The 18006-nt window shown below is 29.5% G+C and overlaps 1 protein-coding gene across 20 annotated transcripts in view; it reads right to left on the bottom strand.

Annotated features, from left to right (window-relative positions):
• LOC118191434 (uncharacterized) overlaps positions 1 to 18006 on the bottom strand; it is a 587182-nt gene that overhangs the window by 69470 nt on the left and 499706 nt on the right. For all 20 annotated transcript variants that reach the window (XM_085821953.1, XM_085821952.1, XM_085821944.1 and 17 more), the window contains one exon: positions 14631 to 14825. In XM_085821953.1, coding sequence (XP_085678079.1) covers positions 14631 to 14825 — 195 coding nt within the window. The remainder of the gene's footprint in view (positions 1 to 14630; positions 14826 to 18006) is intronic.

Raw genomic sequence — 18006 nt, 5'->3', positions numbered from 1 at the left:
ACCAAATTTACTGATCATCTAGGATGCAAAAAAATGCTGGAACCAAGCCTGCTACGATACATAAACAAAAATTTATTTATATTTCATAGAGCTTTAAGTATACACAATATAAGTCCATTTCTACTAAAAACTAACATTTAAACTACATTTCTAAATTCTTATACGGTACAAGCATGAAATATTATGAGTGAGTTTGTGAATAACAAAAAAGAAAGGGTTAGTGTAAACAATGTGTCATGCCAATAAATTATTTCTTTATTGCAGAAAACAGCCTTGTTTTTATCCACAAATAACATAACCTATAAAAAGTGTTTTTCAGTCTATCTTAATTAAAATTTTAAAAATAAAGAATTTATCAAGTCTTGGAACACATTTCTGCATATTAAAAAATCAGAAAAGAAAATCCTTATACAGGATAAATGAGACAGTATTTTTTTTGCAAAACCTACACCATTTGCAAAACCACCTATGATTAGGGATATCAACATAGTGTAGGATATTCATAATCGCTGTATCCAAAGAAAACTATAAAAGAAAAACCATTGGTCACTCTCTAGTTTAATTTATGAATTACAATAAAACCAGTTTTTCAGAAAATTTTTTAACATAATAGCGCATTTTTTAGCAGAGAAGTATTTGTTTTTAGCCTTAAACACTGTTACTATATTACAGTGAGCTGCAATTTATTTTTAAATGCAGTTAGGAAGTATTTAGCAGGAAATGAATGTCAATTTGAAAATCCGTTCTACCAATTAAATTAATTAATAAATTATGTAATGATTTCCTTTTACTTTTTCCTATAGAATTCGTTCTACCAATTAAATTAATGAATAAATTATGTAATGATTTCCTTTTACTTTTCCTATAGAATCAGACCCTTGGAATACTTAGAACATGATTATATAACTGTACAGTTTAATTTTATATTTACGTAAACTTCCCAAAACTTATGATTTAACTCAAATAACCTACAGTTTTGAAAATGCCAATAACTAGATCCTTTTAAGCACCTTACAGTTTTCTTCTGAACAAATCTGAGATAAATTATAACTTAAGAGAATAATTCCTAGCCCTTCAGAAAGCATACTATAGAAAGTGATTAAAAAGCAAAACAACAAATTTCAATGGGATGAAAACAATAACATTCAGAGTGCATTTCTCTCATAACAAAGCAGTTTCAAGACAAGATGCAAAACAGCTTCACAGCTTTCGAGCTTTGCTTAAAAAGTGGCTTAAAGTGTAGACATATTCAATTAATATAACAGCAGAGAAAAAAAAAATGCTTTCAAAGAAGATAACAGAAAAACTGCTTTAAAAGCACTTCAATCCAGACCAATGCATATAACATATTAAAATTACACAGATGAGATTTTGGTTTTATCTACTGCCTAAACATAAAATACTTAATCACCATGGCAGTTTTTCTCAACGATAACATTAAAAAAAGGGGGTAATGTAAAATAGTGGCAAGATGAACTAGAAGTCATAAATGCACATTTCAAATTATTGCAATAGAGTGGACCAGTATGCTTTTTCATAATATTTTGATGCCTATAAATAAATAGCAAAGGGGTTTCTATGTCAGTATTTACTACTTGATCATTGGCTTACAAGTAAAAAATTCATTATTATTTATAAGGATCAGTATTACAGTTATTTATACTCCTTAAATGCTTTCACATAAGAATTATGAAAAGAAACAAAATCGTAACTTAGATGGTGACAACATAATAAGTAACTAGAAGCTATTCTTATGATATACAAAACATTGCTATTATATCCAAAAATACTTTTAAAAATATATTTGACCAACTGAATTATAATTGTGCACCCAAAGCCAGATGAAGATATTGTCATGTTCAAGACATAATATATTTTTGATATATTTGACTAGTAAATCCCAGTACTCCAGGTAGTATAATCAGTGCTGCATGCATCAGTGTTGAACAGCAACAAACTATCTTTTCATGAGACAAAAGTTAGGAGACAGAAGTAGACAAAAGATATTTTTCTCTTTGACTGGTGCTTAATACTGAGCAATAATAAAAACTAAGCTCCTGATACTCAGGTGTTAGTTAATAATTCAAGATTAAGTATCACAACAATGTTTTATAAAATTATATTAAAATGTGCTACAGCTATTTTAAAATCTAAATTTTTGACTAATAAAAGTATCAACAATATCAAATCCACATTTAATTAGCTTACATGTTAATATGCTACATGATATTTTTATTTTAGTTATGTACTACATGATTATTTATATCTCATTTGTTATTGTGATACATGAGTTTAAAATTTATCTCATTAATTCAAAGCAATGTCTCCTGGCATTTAATCAACTTTTTTTTTTTTCCCCCCACATGATATAATGTTAAAGAAGACTGGCTGTGATTCCAAAAGTTCTTTCAAATGGGTGACGGCACAGATAGAGGAGTAAAAGCCTTTACATAGAATATTTAAAGATGTTATTTATCATAACTGGGAGGGAGCTGATCACAAATTTGTCCAATAGGCATAGTCTTTGAAACCATTCATATTTATTCATAATACTGTTCCAGAGTTTTATACCTGGATAGCAGCATAATAAGCAGCAATATTACTATAGGTCCCATAGAAAATTTTACCTTAAAATAGTTTTATAGGTCCCATGGAAAATTTTATCTTAAAATAGTTTAAGTGTTTAACCAGATATGTGATGATAATCCAAATTCTCTGAAATGCTGGTTTAAAGAGAGGAACTGCAAATTAACCTTAAAATGTATCATTCAAATTTTAGACTTCAGCACCTGAATATCTCACAAAAAGGAAGCTTAACTGATAAAAAAGTATATGCCTCTCTCTCCTCCCATATATATTTATATTATTCTCTAAAGTGATAAATAATTAAAAACATATACATCAAACATGCATTTATCTGTCTCATTTCTTTCACAACAAAAACAGATGCAGGTGTTTTATTTTTAGTTTATTTTTTTTTCAATGTTATGATGTATGCAAATTGTATACTTTTAAATAAGTTTAACACAAAGTTTTTAACAATTTTTGAAAATTATATGCAAAATATAAGCATTCATTTTTGATATTTTTACTATGTATTTTCAATGCAGAGCATGCTTAAATAAATTTTATTGATCAATTATAAATAAATGAAATAACTTCCGACGATAAGTTGTAAACATTTAGCTTTAAATATATATATTAAAAATTTATGAGTGTGTCTGTTTGTTTATAAAAGAGTATAAAAATATATTCTTTTTCTCATCCCACAGCGGCTAAACAAATGCCGAGAAGCAATGACCAAAATGACAACATTCAATAGCAATCTTCAATTTTAGTTCTCAAACTGACAAATGGCTTTCTATTGTCTCTTCACTCACATTTTTAAGTGTACACATAAATAACATATATATATATATATATATATATATATATATATATATAGTATCCTTTTTTATAGATCTGCTTTATTTTGGCTTGAATATATTTTAATTATTAATGGTATGTTGTCCTTTGTTGTGAAAACAGTTGTTATAAGTAATAATCATAATTTTCAATTACGATGTTAGCGCACATTTTTAAAGAAACCCCCCTTCTACTCGGTTCTTTTTAAAGTGTTTTATGAAAAATTAATTTAGTGAAATCCATTAAAAATAAAAAGTACTTCATTCAAAAGAGGAAAAAAATTCTTCAATATCATATTTTTTCCTTATAATAAAAACTACCAAATTTAGCTATTTTTTTCAATTTGTATGATTCTTATGCTACTTTTTTCTAACATTAACTTAAAATCTTTAAAAGATTTTAGAAGATAATCTTTTCAAAACTAATCTTTGAAGATTATGTCCTTGATAAAAAGGTAATGTAAAAATACACAAAAGAGTACAAAAAAAATATGCATGGAAGACTGGCAATTTGATTATTCTTCATGACCAATTAAAACTATTTTATTTCATGCTGCAGAGTGATTAAGTAATTTCATGTATGTAGTATGCAATACCTAGTGAACTAAAAACATAGGAAACTAATGTAATACCACAGTTGATAATCCTTGTTTTTACCACAACATATTTTAATACAGATGCTGATATATGAATAACAGACACGTTCTTTTCCTTCAGTCAGCCAAAGTAATAGATTTTGAATGATCCCCTTTTTCCTCCATCTTAAATAGATCTCAAATATGTAGAACGATCGAAATGAATTACAAATATCAATCTGCAAGTCATGTAAAGTATATAATAAGCTTATTTAAATTACAGAAGGAGGAAAACTGTATACTGTTTTGAATCTGATTATTTTAATAATTATGTACATTTGCAATAGCATTTATTTTGGAAATAAGGTACATTGTATTATCAACTGCATTAATAACACAAACTTATTTTAATCCAATTAAATACATTATTAAATTCAGCTTTAGCATTTATAAATCAATATATATTTATTACCTTCAACATATTTAATCTTAAATTTGTTATCATACAGCTAGGTTAATAAAGAACAGGTTGAATACATTTAAATAATAATGTATTAAATGTATTCAAAATATTTTATCAATTTTAATGGCCACCTTTCACAGGACAGCACTCTTACTACTGGATATTGTAAGCAGATAAGTCACTAGTAAAAAACATCAGTTTCTTTTGATGTTAATGACTATTAAGCAAAAGCAAATCATGCAAACTGACTAAACAAAATGCTTCCAGGAGCATTTAATCATACAGGAAAATTTTGGAATTACAGAGCATATGTCTTTATACATCATATGTAAGTAAGGCAAGTGCTTGAAGAAGGAATAGGAAGTTACATAAAGATTTTTAAAAACCTAAATCTACTTAAAATTCAAAGGAAATAACTATTAAAGTAACTAAAATTAATATTGTTAAAATTGAATTAGTATTGTTAAATTTTTCATTTATTATAGAAGAGAAGAAAGATTTGCCTGATATTCCAAATATGAGTCAAGAAGTGCAGGGAAAATATGATTTATTTTTTACATAAGCCATGCAAACTAGTTTTAGAAAGAAACATCACAACTAATATGTAAGTTTTCATCTATTAATTCCTACAAATATAAAGCAGGGAGAAAGGTATAAGAAAATAAATCAAAAATAATTTTAAAAAAAGTTTAAATGATTTAGAAGGGAAAAAAAAAACCTGCATGCCAGTAGTTTTTCTAATCAATGCACCACAAACACACACTTCTCACAGGTGGCACAAATTAAATAAATTTTTTTAAATAACTATACATTATGTCGGGTATTTATGAAAAAAGTACTGTCTAGAAATAAGATTTCAAAATATTCTTTTGTATGCACACATATTGTCGTTACAAATTAAATAAATTCAGTTAGGAGAAACAACGCAGAACTTTTACTTTCATTCTTAAATGAATAAATAAAAAAATATATTTGTTTCAACTGCTTAAAATAAGTAATGCTATAGTAGGCCACAGAAAAATCAAATCAGTATCTCAGTGCATAGTATTTGTACAAGACAGGGTAAAAGAATTTATTAAGAATAAAATATAGTCATAAATAATAACGGATTCATAATTATTTACATATTTATTATGCATTATAATTAAAACAATTTAAGCATGAAAAGCATCAAGTGATCATGAATGACACATACTAGACTTACTTCAAGTTGCCTAAAAGATAATCATGCTACTCACACGCACACACACATACATATATTCGGTCTACCAAAGAAAGTTCTGTCCGTTTCTATGACAGCAATTTTCGACATGTAAGCACATGTTTATTTGGCACACGTTCAGCCCTCTATTCTTATCCCTTGATGTATACATACTGATGTAGCAAATAAACTAAAACAAAGTTGATTCACATTAGTCTTAAGTGTGAAGCAATAGTGTACCCATGCCTACTGATAAAGTTCATTTACGCCACTGTATTTTATACGTATTTCGACAAGGAAGAAATGCTACAAAAGCATGTAGAAATTTACTGAAAGTGTTTGGTGAAGGTACAGTTTCTGATAGGACATGCAGAAGATGGTTTGAAAAATTTGAAACCGGTGATTTCAACATTTCTGATAAGCCACGTTCTGGGCGACCATCTTTGATCGACGACGATGTTGTTGTTAAGACCATGTTGGAGCAAGATCCTTTTCTGACAATATCAGAGATCACAGAACGGCTTAATTCAGCTCATCATACCATTTCGGACCATATTCGGAAGATAGGATTGGTGTGGAAATATTCAAGATGGGTGCCACATGCATTAAGTCAGAAGAATTTGGATGACTAAGTTGTCATATGCACATCTCTGCTTGTTTGGAACAAAATCGACCAATTGTTGAACCGGATGAATAACTAGGGTTGCAACGTGGATTACCTACAAAAAAATCGTATGAAAAAAGGGCATATTGTGAACCTGGAAAGCCTAGCCCTATCATCTCTAAACCAAATTTGATCCTGAATAAGAGAATATTGTATACATGGTAAGACATTCGAGGACCAATACATTATGAGCTTTTAAAACTGAACGAAAAGCTCAATTCGGAGAAGTATTGTCATCAACTGGATAATTTAAGGACAGCAGTTCAAGCAAAGTGGCCGGTGATGTTCAATAGGAAGAACATCGTACTGCATCATGATAATGCCAGGCCACGTACTGCTTTTGTGGACTCGCCAAAAAAATTGCAGAACTAGACTGCGAAATTCTGTTGCATCCACCATATTTCCTGGACTCAGAACCTTCTAACTATCATTTGTTTTTGTCCTTACAAAATTTTTTGAAGGGCAAAATATTCACAAATGAAGAAGATATTAAACAAGGACTGGGTCAATTTTTTGCATCACAAGATACCACATTTTTCAAACAAACTGCTCTCACACTGGCAAGAAGGCATTAATAATAATGGCAATTATATTATTTAATAAAGTTTATTGACAGTAAGAAAAATTTGTATTTTGTTTTATTTTAAAAAAGGACAGAATTTTCCGGTAGACCAAATATATATATACAATCAAAAGTCGTTAATTCGGACACCCATCATCTGGAATGATCTATAATCCGGACATCAAAGCTACAAACTTTCTGCGCATGCGTTGCGTTGACGCATGTGCATAAGACCCTTACGGCAGAGAATATGCTTGTGTGCGTGCGCAAAATACGTTTACAAGAGTGCGTTTAATGTATAACGGACAGTATAAGCTAAGCTAAAATTATCTAATTATCTATTTCAGTTAATGTTGCAGATTGCGTTGTTCCTTAATCTTCGAATTGGATCCGGCTTATTATTTTTTGCAGCCTGTTAGAGCAATTTTATACAAGTAAGCTTGAACTTATGATTATGTCAAATAGAATTTCTGATATATATTTATTAATATGTAAAGGATCTACAAAGCGAAAGTATGTTTCGAAGTTCATTAAACAAAAAGTGGAATTGCTGCAAAAAATGGATAAAGGCATAACCTTTGTTTCTCTAAACTTTAACGTTTGTTTATCTAAACTTTGTTTATCTTTAACCCAGTGGCACGCAATGAATTGGAAGTTGATCTGCCAGCACTATCCTTATCTTCAGGGCAGATGTTTTTATTTTATTTGGCTTATAATTCCTTACTAAATGTAGTATTTCATCTCGATGTACTCCGTCTTTGATATGATTTAAATCAAATTCCTCGTCATTATAATTCGCTTCCGATAGCGAGGAAAGTGACAGAGGTTATTGAAAACGAAAAAATTTCAATTGACAAATTAGTCGGCAGACACAGCAATTATAGGACTTGAACAGCGGAACTTTGTAACTGAACAAGAAATTATGTCTGTTTATAGAATTAAAGAGAATGTATTATCACATAAAAAACGTAGCAACTTAAACAACTTACATTGAAAGAAATGTTTAATAAAGTAAACAAATAAATATTAAGCTTTTTTTTTTTTTTTTTTTTTTTTTTTTTTTTTTTTTTTTTTTGTAAATTTTGATATCCTTTAGATCATAATTTTTCTTTATTTCATAAATTACAGTTTCATATTTTTAATTTTGTAATTTCTGCATGTCATCTTACCAGATTTAAACTGATGATCTATAATCCGGAATCGCCGAAGTCCCGACGAGTCCGGATTAACGACTTATGACTGCATCTAAAATATTACGTTGCATGAAATTACTGAGAGATAATTTAAGAATTAAAAACAATATAATTGGATATGTTATAAAAATGAATTAATTAAAGGAAAACCTTACAAAACGTCAAAATTTGTAAAAATGAAACATCAGCATGTTACAATTTATTTTAGAGATTCAGGTTTTCAGCTTCCTGTATATTCCTATATAGACAGATAATCTAACTAGTAAACTTGTAGAGACGTCAGGATTTTTTTGAAGCAGGAAATTGAAGAAATGTGCAATGCTCTCACCAGAACTCGAGTGCCGAGCGTGCTGAGTATTACACCATGAAGGCATGCTAAGAAGTTTGGAGAAATATGTTATATATTCCCCCTTGTAAAGAGCGATTGGGGATCCAATCGCCATTCATAATCCACCACATTTTTTAGGTTGGACGACACTGTAGAGACATTATAATTTTTTTGAAGCAGGAAATTAATATAATGTGCAATGCCCTCACCAGGACCCAGACCTCTCGAATACATGCCGAGCGTGCTGATCTAACCAAAAAGGCATGCTAAGAAAGTGGGAGAAATACCTTATAAAGTCATTTTCATTGCTACTTACAATGTTGTTGGGTAGAGGCGACTGAACATTTTTTTTTTCTTATGCACATGCGTATTAATTACGATGGCACAGCTGTCTCTTCTCCCGACACATCCGTAATTCAAGCGTATAGAGATGGTGAGATGTTATTTGCTGTGTGATGGTCAGTATGATTTCCTGTGTGATCATTTTATTTATTATCCCTCTAAATAAAGTGTGTTGTCCTATGATGGCTTCTTTATTCTAAATATTGGCCTCTGAACAACAAATGGTAGCAGCTCCGTGGTTTTGTCAAGAAGAATTGGATATAAAATACCAAGTTGAAACCAAAACTGTCTGATTGGAAGCCAAAAATGGAGAAGTGGAACGTTTCCGAATTGACTGGAGAGAACTATTTTATTTGGGCATTGAAAATTAAAGCTGCCTTATCACTGAAAAGACTTGAATCAGTAATTTTGACAGTAAAACCAGAAAACTTAGACGAGAAAGATGAAAGATTGTAGATTGTGGAATGAGAAAAACGCTGACGCGGTAGCATATGTAAAACTTTCACTATCGGATCAACAGGCGCTTCAGTTCTCCACAGAAGAGAATGCAAAAATTCTTTGGGAAAAAATAAACTTTTACGGGACAAGCCGAAGATAAAAAAATAGATGCTGGTAATGAGTTAAAATTTAGAAATGAAGTTGCATGAGTCGGCTAATGATTATATCGCGAAAGCGAGAGGAATAGCAACTAAGTGCCAATCGCTAGGACTAGATGCATCTCCTCGGGAACTGGTGTTTTACACAGTCCGTGGACTTTGTGAAAAATTCTCTCAAATTAGGGAAATTATAAAAACTCAGCGTGAAGAAACAATTGATGGAGTATTCGAAATACTCCGTGAGGAAGAGTCCGTTCACAATTCAACGAACGGGAAACGACCTGATAGAACCAACGCAGAGGCATTCATATTAAGAAGGAATAAAACCTATAAGCCAAGAATTTGTTACATTTGCCGACGGCCTGGTCACATCGCGAAGGAGTGCTATCACAGAAACTAGAATCCAAAAAGTGAGTTATCCAAAGGTAACAAGGAAAGAAAGAAATCACAACCTACAAGTGTGAACATTTTATCTCGTTCTGATGAAAGAGAAAGTGATTTTGCTCTTCAACTCACGCGTGGAAAAAATGATGAATGCGATAAAATTTGGTTGCTGGATAGTGGTGCAACTGGACACATAGCAAAAGACTTGTTTCAGAATATTATGCCAGAGATGAGGGAGATTTACCAGGCAGGTAAACATTCAAAAATATTTTCAGAAGGTATTGGTACTGTTAGAGCAAAAACTATAAATACAAAGAATTCTAATTTTATTAATCTAGTTATATTCCTGATTTATGAAATAACTTATTGTCACTCATTGCCTTAATGGATAAAGGATGTAAAATTGAATCAAGGAATAATTCTGTATTAGTTTTTAGTAGGTGTAATGAAGTACTTTTTAAAGCATTTAAGAATAATGGTAGGCTTGAAGTTAATTTAGAACCATATTATAATTCTGAATCTTGCATTTTTAATGATTGTACTGGTAATAATTATGAACTTTGGCATTAATTTTCATACTTAATTAACATTTTGTGCCATGTAAATCCAAAATATATGCTTAAAATGAAAGAATACATTGATATTAATGATGTAAGTGATTTTAAGTGTGAAACTTGTGTCATAAGTAAAATAACCAGAAAAAGTCATCCAAATATTGACATTAATCAGATTTCAGAATTTTTAGAATTAATTCATTCGGATCTATGTGGCCCTGTTCAAACTGAATCAATTGGTGAGTCTAAATATTTTATGATCTTAGTGGATGATTTTTCTGGAATGTATTTTACTTATTTTCTTAAAAATAAAAGTGAAGTATTTGATGTATTTTGTAAATTTAAAGCTAAGTATGAAAATTTAACTGGTAAAAGAATTAAATGTTTGAGAACAGACAATGGTTTAGAATTTGTAAATCAACAATTAGATAATTATCTTGCTAATTCAAATATTTTTCATGAAAAAACAATTCCATATAACAGTGAGAGTAATGGGAAAGCTGAACGGGCAAATATTCTTTTGGAAAGAGCTAGGACATTACTACAAGAGAGTGAGCTTCCAGTAAAATTCTGGGCAGAAGCAATTAATTTTAGTACTCAAATATCAAATTTAACACCCCGGAAAGGAAAAGAAAAATTCCTTTAGAAATTTGGACTGGTAAAAAACCCAAATTAAACTATTTAAAAAAGTTTGGATGTGTGGCATACTTTCACATTCCAAAAGTAATGCGAAACAAATTTGACATACCAGGGAAAAGAGGGATAATGTTAGGATATGCTACAGAAAGAAAAAGATATCGTATTTATGATATAGCAAGTAATAAAATAATTGAAGAAGGATCAGTTAAATTTAATGAATCTTTAAAAGGTAGTATTATATGGGGAAAAATAAAACCTTAGAAACTTGGGATATTGAAGAATTAAAAGGGGAAATGAAGTAGATCAAAAACCACACCTGGAATGTTGTTACCGAAAACACTCGGGGAAGCATGATGACTCATCGAATTTCCAAATCCCAGAGCATTAGCTGTAGCTGGATGTTTTAGATTATTGCTTGCACTTTCAGCTAAATTAATCTTGACTGTTAAATTTTATGATGTAAAAACAGCATACTTGTACAGTGACTTAAACCAGGATGTGTATATGACTCTTCCACCTGTTATGAAAAACTGATTGGAGAAGGAAAATTATGTAAATTGAAGAAAAGTATTTATGGGTTGCCTCAATCGGGTAGAAATTGGTATATGAAAATAAAAACTGAATTAGAAAAACTTGGACTGGTACAGTTAGCATCTGATAATTGTATATTCATTTATAATGATACCAAAAACATTTTTATATTGTGTTTGTATGTTGATGATTTAGCTGTATTCTGTAATAATAAAAAAATGCTTGAAAATATTGTTTCTAAAATTAAAAATGTATTTTAGTTACATGAAAATACTAATTCAAAATTTTTGGGAATGCAAATAGAAAAACTTTAAAATGGTATATGTTTGTCTCAAACAGAATATACTGAATCTTTATTGACTAAACACAATCTAGAAAATTGTACAGCAGTAAAAACGCCAATCGTTAAAGGGTTAAAGGGGCAGATAAAGGTTTTTCATGTACAATTGAAAAAATTGATGCAATTTTGTATCAGGAATTAACTGGGGAACTTTTATATTTAGCGAATAGATTGCATCCTGATATATCATTGTATAGTAACAACTTATTTGTCACAATTTAATCATGTACCAGAAAAAAGGCATCTTTTGGCTAAAAGGGTATTAAGGTATTTAAAAGGTACAAAAAAATTTTAAAAAAAAAAAACTTTTCTATAGCAATGATTTTGGAGTTTTAAATGCATATGCTGATGCTAGCTGGGGAAATGCAGAAAATGGTAAGCCATTTTCTGGTGATACTATTTTACTAGGTGATTCATTTATTTTTTGGAAATGTCGTAAGCAGAGAAGTGTTAGTCTGTCTACTTGTGAAGCAGAATTATTTTCCATTTCTGAAATTTGTAAGGATATTATTTGAACTGCAAATTTATAATCAGAATTAAAATGTAAACAATTTTTGAATGGTGCAGTGGTCTTGCATACAGACAGTCAAGTTGCCATCCAGTGGATCAACTATGCCAGATCTTCTACGAAATCGAGAGACATGAACTTACATTTCCATTTTATGAAGGACTTAACAAAGGACAATGTCATTAAGTTGGAATATTCGCAAATTGATAATATGATTGCAGATTTTCTGACTAAGGGTGTCAGTGAAGAAAAATTAATGCATACATTGAAAATAATTTCCTTAATTTCTTAATGTAATGTGTTATATATTGTTTGTATTTCATTTTTGTATTGAAAAAATGTTGCTCGCAGGAGGGGTTTGTTGGGTAGAGGCGAGCGAATGTTCTTTTTCTTATGCGCATGTGTATTAATTATGATGGCGCAGCTGTCTCTTCTCTGGACACATCCGTCATTCGAGCGTATAGAGATGGTGAGATGTTATTTGCTGTGTGATGGTCAGTATGATTTTCAGTGTGATCGTTTTCATTCATTATTCCTGTAAATAAAGTGTGTTGTCCTACGATGGCTTCTTTATTCTAAATATTGGCCTCTGAACAACAAATGTAAAACTGAAACATAAAGTCAGTTTTAATATTTACAGGTCAATGGAAAAGTGAAACATAATGTTAGTCGTAAATAACAATATTTCATAAAAAGTAAATTAAACATGCTATATTTCAAAAGCAGTATCCCAGTTATGTTTTGGCTATTTTTGAAATTACCATTTTCTTTTTATTGTGACGTCATTAAACTGGATTGATTGTCCAAACGGTTTTGTAACTAATCAGGATTCTCTTTTCTTCAACTCAGTAAACAACAGATTGCTACGCCTTTAGAAATTACAATTAGGATAATGCATAGCTCCAGTTTACAGTTGCTTCTAATTAATCTTTAGTCTACTTTACATTTATCTAGCTCTCTACATCACATCAAAAGGACAAACTATTACATCTGGTTGCCAAAAAATGCAGTATTTTCACTGTTCTGAAACTAATAATGTGTAGTATCCTTAAGAAATTTCAGTTCTTTGGATTGAATAGCAATTCATGTACACTTTGATAGTGACTAAAACAGATCATGACGTAAAAAAGGAAACAATGCTTTTTGGAGTAAAATTTTTATTCATTAATTTTGTAATAAACTGATGCAAAATAATGTTGTTTTATTCATGCTGAGTTTTAATTAGCATGTCATTTCTATCTAGAATTTGAAAATATTAAAATAAGCATCAGGATATCAGTTACCTAACTAGTGCTTGGCTATCAAAAAGCTACTCAAAAAAATTTCACCACAATATCTTCATTGCACATACATGGGAACTAAATGAAATCAGAGATATACAAAAACATTTTGCAGCTGATTTCTAAACAATAATCTGTGAGATACTTTCTGTAAGTATTATATTAATGCATAACGGACTCAAGCCTCTATACTTTTCTTTTATTTAGTTCTCAAAACTTTTTGTGCCACTGCTTTTCTCTCTTGTGGACCATTATAAGCTCCTTTTTTCTTTACCACTTTAAATGTAATACATATTATAGCACCCATGAAATGAAGATAATCCTTGTGAACAAACTGTGTATGGAACAAATAGATACAGATTTTTATGCAACAGAAATTCAGTACATGAAGAATTCACTAGAAGAGTATTATCTAGTTAAACAAATGCAAAGAAGAGACAGACCAAGCTTCAGGAATACATATGGATTTTTTTCATTTATTTATTTTCCATGAATATTTCAAAAAAGTTCTGAAATTTTAGAATAAATAAATAGTAAAATATTAGTCTTATAACTATTTAAACTTTGAATTTACAAATTAAATTACCTTGTCAGCAAATAAAAAGCTAAGCAGTACACTGCAATGTTTTAAAAATATTTAATTTATGCTTCCTTTCCTAGAAAATCTCTAATCTTTTGTGTCTTTCTCATTAGTCACACAATTTGAGGAAAAGTATACTCAAATATTTAGGCTAAAGTCCAAAAATGTAATCATTCCTGCATTAATATTAATTAACATTTATGATATTAATGCTGCATTTCTTATACTTTGCTTTACATTAAAAAAATTTAAACTCGAATTCTGTGTAATTAAAAATAAAAAAGGACAAATGAAATAAATTATGTTACTAAAGCAAAGATATTGTCTTGTTTTAAAACAATAAATGTTAGCACAGATACTGATTTGATTGCCTTAGAGTGGAATTTTAATTCAGTTCTTTAAAAAAAAAATAAATAAAAATAAATAAATAAATGTTGAATAATTACTGATTGTTCAATATAAACTATATATAGTTCATGTACTTACCAACAGTTTCAGATACTGCAGTACTTCTGTCATTTGCCGCAGTAGCAGCAGCACTTGAAACTGTAGCAGTTGTTGGTTCAGATTTTTCATCATCAGGAAGGCTGGATACAGACACTTGACTAGTGTCCAAATCTCCAGATGGCCATGTTTCTGATTCAGTCAACCTAGCAAGTAATTCTTGTCCACCTACCTCCCCTATAAAATGGTGTTTATCAAACATTTTCAGTGCTTTCTAATGAAAATAAATGAAACTTAACATACAAAAATTAAATTTATATAACATTTCTTAAAATTCAACAAATAATAAACTTAATTTTTTATTATTTAACATAAAGACGACCAATTAAAAAAGAATTTAAAATATAACAGTATAGTTCAGCAGATATAGCTTTTATCTATTGAGAATGATGAATACAAGCCTGCATAATATATCTGTTAATGCCTTTATATTAACAAAATATTTTCTTATCAACTTACACAAAGAAGCCTATCAAAGTTTTCATACATTACAATGATTTTAGACAGCCTCGATTTTCATAATATATGAAATGATGTACCATTTAGCAGAATATTTAGCATTATTTGCCCTAAGTTGAGAGAATTGCAGTTTTGGTATCTGGATGTACAAATTTCAGGAAGTTTCCAAACTTGCATATAAGTCAGAAGTACATTTGTGGATAATGTGCTTCTTTAAGATAGTATAATCACTTCAAAATATTTCCTCATCTGTAATTCAAAGCCCACAGAAATTTAGCAAATATATTTCTATGCAAATTAATCTATGAAACACCTATGTTATTTAAAAACTTTCATTTGAACAATTTTACATTCGAACTTTTTCAATATAAATATTACCCATATTCCTGAACTATTTATTTCATATGCTGTAGATGGAATTCAACATAGAGTAAAATATAAAAAGAAAAACATTTAAAAGATCTGCTGAAAAACATGTTCCTGAGAAATGCCAGCAGAAGGTATTAACGTAAATTAATTTTCCAATCTCCTAGCTAGTACCGATTCTATTGAAACAGAGGTTCATGAGATATTAAAAAAATCTCAATTTCTTGCAAAGAAATTGTTTTTTTAGCAATGTGCATACTCAGCTTGGTTAATACTTACTTTATAAAATAAGAATGTAAAATTATATTTATCCAGCTACTATTTTTTTTATAACATAGCATACACTGTAATCTGCATAATAGTTTCTTTCTCAGACTTACTGTTGAAACATAATTAGGATTAAATTATGTATAATTTCTGAAAAATGACCTGAATTATGATAATTTTAAAAGTGACATTTAAGAAAGTTGGATAATAAGACAGCTCAAACTTATTATTAAGTTCATTTTTAACTCTGCTATTATTTTTAGCATGAATTTAGTATTAGTAGGTTCAGAAGCACAAACTTTTGTAAGAACTATTTAATGCGACTACAGACAATTATGATAAACTAGATAAGATTTTAATCTGATGTAATCTGAAGATTTTGATAATATTGACTAAATAAAGTGTACTAGCCACTTTTTTGTGCAAAATATGTAATCTAATTAGTTAAAGTTTGGTTTATTTGACTATGGCAAAGCATTTAAAAGCTCTCTGCCTGACAGATGCATTTGTGAAGAACTTTCTAGGCTTGTATATACATTACACAAGGGAAAAACCATAAAAACATGCATGCAGCCAAACCATTCACCGGAATTCAAAGCCCAGACCGAATTACCAGTGTTCAGCCACTTCACCATTCATCTGCTGGTGGGTACTTCTATTTAGTTAAGAAATTATTTAAATATGTTGGTAAAACTTTAATTTTTAAAATGCTTGGGAAATATTTCTGTAGAAAATACTTTGTGAGCAGTAAAATGGACCTTACTTTTTACTATAAACAAGAAAAGCATTGTCTGTTCAGTAAGTGTACTAGTTTGCAAGCTGATACAGCTATTTTATAATCACTCTTTGTTAAAATGCATTAAGTGAAAATTCTGCTTGTGCTTTGCAAATTTTGGGATAAATCTGGAAGTCATATACACATATTTTTCAGGTTACAAATTAGCATATTTCAGAAGAATTGGAATATATATATTGGCTTATATATTCCAGAAGAAGATCTCTGAACTTAGTCATTAAAAATTTGCAATGCCTTATTAACCACACCTTTATAAAAGGCACTCTTAACTGCAACCTTTTCATCATCTACATAGAATTCGTTTAATAGCTTAAAAAATAATTATTGAAACAAGAATAAAAACTTCTTACAATGTTTCCAAAGTTAATGTAAAGCTTAAAATTTTTTTTAAATATAATTTATGAAAAATATATTAGAAATATTAGTAAATTTGAAAATATTATGTTTAATAATTGCATTATTTTGGTTCATTTTAATGAAAATGACATTATCCATAGCTTATATGACAAAATGTTTTATTCATTTTACCCAATAATTTTGAATAAACAAGGTTCAAAAGCTTTTATTTTATTATTACTTCATTTCTAAATACAACTCTTTTATGTCTTTAACATAAAATCCTTGGAAATTAATGCCACTTGAATTTTTATCTTTTTCTTGGTTACACCAACTTTTTGTTTACATTATTTTTTTTATTAATCCTGTTATAATTTTTTATGTTACATTAATTTTAGTTCAAAATTAACTTACACTCAATTACTAGCTAATGTTTGGCAATACATGATTTATTTACTTTGATAATTTTTAGTTGCTAAAGTAATAACACACCAAATATGGCAACTCAAGCAGAATCTTCACATTCCTAAACAGCTAGTGGCACTGCAGAATTAAATATTTGGGTTAAAACAGGGATGAAAGTTATATGCTAGTTAAAACAAAACACTTTATTCCAACCACAAGCATAAAATAAAAGTGAATCTGAGTTCACATTAAATTAGTTGGAGGGGGCAAATTTTTGCTGACTATCTAAAATCATAACAAAATTAATGCAAGCTGAAAAAATACATTAAATTCAAAATAACTTTTCTTTAATCATTACACACAGACCAGTTTTAAAGGTAAGATGAATAAAAGTGAGTACAAATATATTAATTTGCTAACAGTTAAAATTTTTTTCAAGCTTTTCTGTTCTTATTTTCTATAAAATTAGCTTAGGACATCCAGTATCTTGGAAGTATCAGCTGCCATCAGAATGCCTTTCCATCATCTGATGCAAATCTCCCGTACAAGACAGTATTCCTGAATTAAGAGCGAGTCCCACAGAGCCCAATATTGTTTAGTCTTAGGACTAAAGATCAAAATATCCTGTTAGGTAGGTTTCCTAATTTGCATATTGAAATCCGGTTAAAAGAGCAGACAACTTAAATAGATCTGATAATCAACTGAAACTTATAACTAGAGAGGAATTAC

The sequence above is a fragment of the Stegodyphus dumicola genome, chromosome 8 (genome assembly GCF_044657685.1).
Source record: "Stegodyphus dumicola isolate Sdum_Otavi_A_Nest chromosome 8, ASM4465768v1".
Lineage (NCBI taxonomy): Eukaryota > Metazoa > Arthropoda > Arachnida > Araneae > Eresidae > Stegodyphus > Stegodyphus dumicola.
Note: the sequence above shows the minus strand (reverse complement) of the source record. Positions and strands in the feature narration are given on the sequence as shown.